Below are 5,598 nucleotides of genomic sequence, written 5' to 3' on the forward strand. Positions count from 1 at the left end.
AGATAGATACAAAAATATTGTATTGCCATGTTTTTCTCAAAACGAAATTCTTTTCCCTGTGGAACCCCCACAAATGAAACTGAAAAATTATAAGAGATCATGGAAAAGACATATACCAAAAGGTTAGATCTTCAAGCTATTATCCTTCCATGTCAGGTTTACACGTATTTATGCTATTATGAGCAGTGAACGATCAGTGGCACCTAGAACCTTACATGACAACAAAATGGAAGAAGCATCAGTTGCTTATTTTATTGGGAACAAATCAATGGAAGAAGCATCAGTTACTGCTTTTACTGGAACAAATCAAAATCATTGTACAGAAAAAGGTAAATAAAGCAGATAGGAAACCTGAGAAGAAATCCCTATGCCTGTATCATGGCCCTAAGCATCTCACCATGTAAGGTGGTGAGGTTTGGAGGCCGGTGATGAATCTCAAAGCCATGATGTGGAGGAGCATATAAACATAGAGACGCCACAATAAGATGGCTATTGAAAAGAAATTCCCAAACCGTCCAACCGAAGTTCTAAACTCTGACATGTCTTTTATGTAGAAAATGGCAAGCTTTGCTCAAGCCAAAGGATTAGGACAAGGCGGAGAGATTTCATGAAGATCATGTAGTGCTGGCTTAGCAATTATTCTCCAATGCTTAGGAACGTTTCTGATATCATGGAACTCTGAAGTTCTTTTAGAAGCAGGGTGCTCTGTCTCTTGTTTGAGCTCTCTTTTGTATGCTGGCATTCCCAGCTTGGATGACGATGTAACAAACCTATCGCCTTCTTAAAAGCTGAGGGAACTTTTTTTCTTAAAAAAAAAGATAACATACATACATATGGACATTTTCTGACAATTCCGTTACATTTTTTCTAACATATATACATATCACTTCTGCTGTCAGCCCAAAGTAGTGGAAACTGGAAAGTACCAACATGGCTAATATATTGCACAATTATGGTTCATGAAGTTCATACAGGTGGGGCTCAAACCAAGTAGGTAACTACCATGGAGCACATAAATGTACTCTTTTTTTAGAGGAGCATATAAATATTCTTTTTTTTTTCAGAGCACATAAATATACTTGGTTACATGATAAACACTATGTTAGCTCCACCACTTAAAAGCAAACAGCCTATTTCAACCTTGCTTTCAGATATTCTCTTTCTGAGAGCAGGCACCAAAAGAATTCGAGAGGAAGCAGGGGCATCTCTGGTGTTCAAGATGCGATTGACCAAAAGTCTTGCTGCTACGAAGATATTACTATTTAAGCTAACAAAAAGCCACCTGCCCTAGATTCGAACCGACTTCCTAGATTTACGTGTTGATCGCCTAACACGTCCACTTACAGCTGGCTGCTTACCCACATCTCCACCCTTGGCATTTTGAAACTCCTTGTTACTAACACTTTCGTGCATACCTTTGGTTCTTTCATCAACCACTCCTAACGCTGTTTCTGCAGCTGAAGCCTTATTGCCATTGTCATCAGATAATGAAACACGACCACCATTTCTAGCTATATTATTATCCTTGTAGCTCATGGTGATCCTATCTTTGAAACCTGATGACAGCGACTCAACATCTTCCAATCTGGTCTTAGCAGTATTACGTGTCAATCGATGAGCTATACTCAAGTCCTTGCCCCCCACTGGTACTCTACTCAACTTGATATTTTCTAAATCTGTGTTTCTTAACAATTCATCAGCCTGAGGACAGTTTCTGCTTGATCGCCTGTGTTGGGAGAACTTACAGAGCACAGCAACTTGTTCTTTCTCCTCTACAGAAGGTACAATCGGCTGATGCCTGTGAGTTGCTGGTCGACTGGGCTTCCTCTTGATTTCAAGCTTCTTGCGGGCACGAGTTTCATCAACTACACTGTTGTGAACAACTCTGTTCCTCAGTGACTTGGTAATAGGGGCATCATTTCGAGGAACCTCCAAATCTATAGACACCTCTCCATTTGGGTGCACATCTTCTGCCTTTCTTACCTTTCTTCCAATCACAGTGGGCGATGACACAGTAGCTGCTATTGAATGTGATCTTGTAGTTCTGCCATAAAACTCCACCTTAGCAGGTTTCAGTTCAGCAGGGACGTAGTCTTCTTCCTTCATCTTACTCTCAACAATAATTGGTAATGTTGTGGTAGCCAAAATTTTAACTTCAGCTAACTCCTTAACACCAAGTTCATCCTTATCATCTGCTACTTCCATCTTCTCAACAACAGGGGACAACAGAACAGCAGCTGGGGACGAGCTTGACTTCCTCGTCCTCCTATGAGAAATTCCAGACGGAGCATTGGCAGAAATATCCTCAGCATTCTCCTGGATCTTCCGCTTCTGCTTCCTATAAGTGGTTGCTTCTACTGCCTCCTCTTCTTCCTCAGCCTCAGCAAGATTATTCTGACTTTCAACTCCACTTTCAGCACGCGAATTCACGGCTTTTGTCCCGAACTGTGTCACTGGAGCATCTGCACCCACCTCTCCAAAAGCACCATGATCAACAGAATCGCCAGCAACATCACACTTCTGCTGGCTACCCCTTCCGCCCAGAGTTGCGGTAGGAAGTGTCTTCCTGTCCTTGGGCCTACCCCTTGTCTTCCTCCTCTTTTTTCCAACGACAGTGGGCAATATCACATCAGCTACTACTGAGTTTAATCTTGTGGTTCTGCAAGATACCACCACCTTCGAAGGCTTCTGCACAGAAGGAACGCAATCTTCCCCCATCCTGCTACTACTACTACTCTCAATAATAACTGGTGATGCTGCAATAGTCAAATCTTGAACTCCAGCAGCATGCTCCTCAGCAGAAAGTTCATCATTACCATCTCCTACCTTCCTAGCCCCTATCTTCTCCTCAGCATCAAGGGGCAATAAAACTGCTGCAGCTGATGAGCTTAAACTCCTTGTGATCCTACGAGAAATTCCTGCCCCAGAATTAGCAATAACCTCGGCATTCTCCTGGGCCTTGCACTTCTGCCTCCTACCAGTAGCTGTTCCTACCACCTCCCCTCCTTCCTCAGCCTCAGCAGGGTTATTCTGACTTTCAACCCCACTGGGAGCATGTAAACACACCACTTTCATCCTGGACTGTGTCAATGGGGCATCTGCACCCACCTCTCTGGTAACACTTTCATGAGCAGAACCACCACCATCATTGCGCTTCCGCCGCCGACCCCTTCCACTCACTGCTGCAGAAGGAAGTGCCTTCATAGCCTTGCGCCTCCCCCTTGTCTTGGCAACAACCAGTGACAAAATCACCTGGGACCTTCGTCTTCGTCCCTTCACCTCTGACGTTTCATCCAATGCAAATCTCACCTTCTTGGAAGCCCCGGAGGTGCCACCGCCAGCATTACCTCGCAGCCGCTTCAGACAACCCTTTCCCACCACCACACCAACCACACTCTCAGCAGCAGCAGCCCCCTGCAACTGCAAAAAACAAGCAACCAAACCCAAAATCAACAGAAAGATAAGAACAAAAAGCACTTTGCTCATTTAACTCTTTGCTCTGGCGGTTTCTATTTTTAGCAAAGTTTTGGTCTGTCTTCAGGGCAGGATTGTCACGTGTGTGAATACTGAATAGAGAAGCAAACTTGACAACTTGGCCACTTCATTATTAGCATGATGGTCATTGCACATGGTACCAGGAATAGCAGAGCACATGTTGATAAATAAAACGAGAAAGAAAAGGAAAAATGCATGCTTCAGGTTGCTAAGCTAGTACCTGCACCATCTTTTAGTAGTTTTTCTGGTAGACTGGACTGTGCGTACAAACAAACTATAATCAACACACCATTACTGATGACTTCATGTAAGGGGAAAAAACAATAAATTGAATCTGGCTTGGGTTTTGTTTGTTTTATGAAAAATAGTACCCTTTTTTATGTTTCATCTATAAAGGTAAGGAAATCTAAAGTTTTCTGCAATCGGCAAGAGCAAGAAAAGCAAGGGTTTTGGGGCGGCCGTACCGAGAGCACGCCCGCGAGCCCGGCGGCGAGGTCGGCTTTGGAGCCGCGGGTGGCGAGGCCGTGCTGCCGGCAGAGCTCCAGCAGGCCCCTCCGCTTCATCGCCGCGAACTCCATCCCCCGGCGGCCGGCGCTGTGCTCACCCGCCGGAGAGGCGCGGGTCCTGGTTTCGCTCGAATCACCGCCGTTCGACCAACGGATTTTGGTGGCGGTGGTGGGAGGGCGGCGAGTTTTTTTGGTAATGGAATTATCGAAGCCAGCAGGAGGGGCGCAATGGCGTGGATGGACGAGACGGCCGCTGGACGTCTCGCGGCGCCTCGGGACGCGTGCGGTGCGGTGCCTCGGCCCTGGTGCGGTGCAGGCGTGCGCTTTCGTTCTGACCGTGGGTCAGCAGTGCTCGTTGATGTGGCCTTGTGGGGATGCCCAGGAGGCGGCGGCGTGGAGAAGTGGCCGTGAGCTGTTCCATGGCAGGTGGGTCACGCAAGGGTAACCGCGTACTATGTCTGGATTGAGAAAATTGCAATTACTGGGAAACAATGCGCTTCGTTATTATAGGACTCTAAACATCGACTTCGCTAAAACGATCATCGTTGGCACTTTGTTATATATGACATAGGGTCTTTTTAATCACTTTTCTCAACTAAAATATATGTATTTTGCCATGATGTGACCGTATTGTCCCCAGGGGCTTCAATTGGCGTGGGATGAGGCTACTGGTCGCTCGCCTAGCCTGCCTGGTTGGCCGCGGTCTGGGCTGGCTGGCCGGCCGCAACTAGAACGTTCGTGGACAATCCCGGTCCATGACAGGTAAATCCACTAGGAGACTGGCTAGGTGGAGTAGGCTGCTAAGACTGTCTCCAACGACGCACGCAAAAGGCGACCCAAACCCAAAAAGCGTCGTGCACAGTGTTTTTACGTCCCATGCTCACGATCCAACGGAGGACGCATTCAAGCCAGCCATTTTGCGTAGCAGCGGTGCCGGAACGCAAAAAAGCATCTTCGAGAACGACGACGCAAAACACAGAGAGAGAGGGAGGAGCGACCGCAGGGGCCCGGCACAGGGGCGGGGCCGATGAAGGTCGGCAAGGCGCGGCTGCCGTCGTGGAGTCCGGATCCGCGCTGCACGACGGGCTCCCCGATGGGCTCTCCGCCGATGAGCAGAAAGAGTGCCGCTGCGCGCCTGCTGCCGCGCGAGCGACTCCGCGCCGGCGGCCGCGCGAGCAGCTCTGCGCCGGTGGCCTAGGCGAGCCAGGGTGAGGCGGCCGCGGCACACGCGTAGGCGGTGGTGCGAGCGGCCGCGCTGGAGCTCCGCACGACGGGCGGTGCGCATGGCGGGCGGCCCGCGCTGGAGGTCCGCAAGGCGCGGGCGGCGCGCATGGCGTGCGACGGCGCCGTACGGCCGCGATGGAGGTCTGCGCGCCTCCCGGCTCGGCTCCCTTCCCTACTCATCTCAGGCACTCCGCGACGGGAGCTCTCTAGCGAGTTGGCCGCGGCCGCGTAGCGCACAGGATCTAGCGGAAGGAGGAAGAAATCAATCCGTCTCGACGCTCGGCGGGGATGGAGGCATGATCTGCTTGGCTCACGAGAGGAGGAGGAAGGGAAGAGGAAGCTCTGTTGCACCCAACGGTTGGAGAGGTGAGTT

The 5,598-nt window shown here is 49.4% G+C and overlaps 1 protein-coding gene across 1 annotated transcript; it reads right to left on the minus strand.

Annotated features, from left to right (window-relative positions):
* Window positions 1-942: 942 nt before the first annotated feature.
* On the minus strand, window positions 943-4,370 carry LOC136506780 (uncharacterized). Its single transcript, XM_066501670.1, has 2 exons — window positions 3,960-4,370; window positions 943-3,420 (listed from the first exon to the last, which is right to left on the minus strand). Exons 1-2 carry the CDS (start codon window positions 4,071-4,073, stop codon window positions 1,288-1,290), a joined length of 2,247 nt encoding a protein of 748 aa, XP_066357767.1. The 5' UTR covers window positions 4,074-4,370; the 3' UTR covers window positions 943-1,287.
* Window positions 4,371-5,598: the final 1,228 nt, after the last annotated feature.

The sequence above is a fragment of the Miscanthus floridulus genome, chromosome 15 (assembly GCF_019320115.1).
Source record: "Miscanthus floridulus cultivar M001 chromosome 15, ASM1932011v1, whole genome shotgun sequence".
Lineage (NCBI taxonomy): Eukaryota > Viridiplantae > Streptophyta > Magnoliopsida > Poales > Poaceae > Miscanthus > Miscanthus floridulus.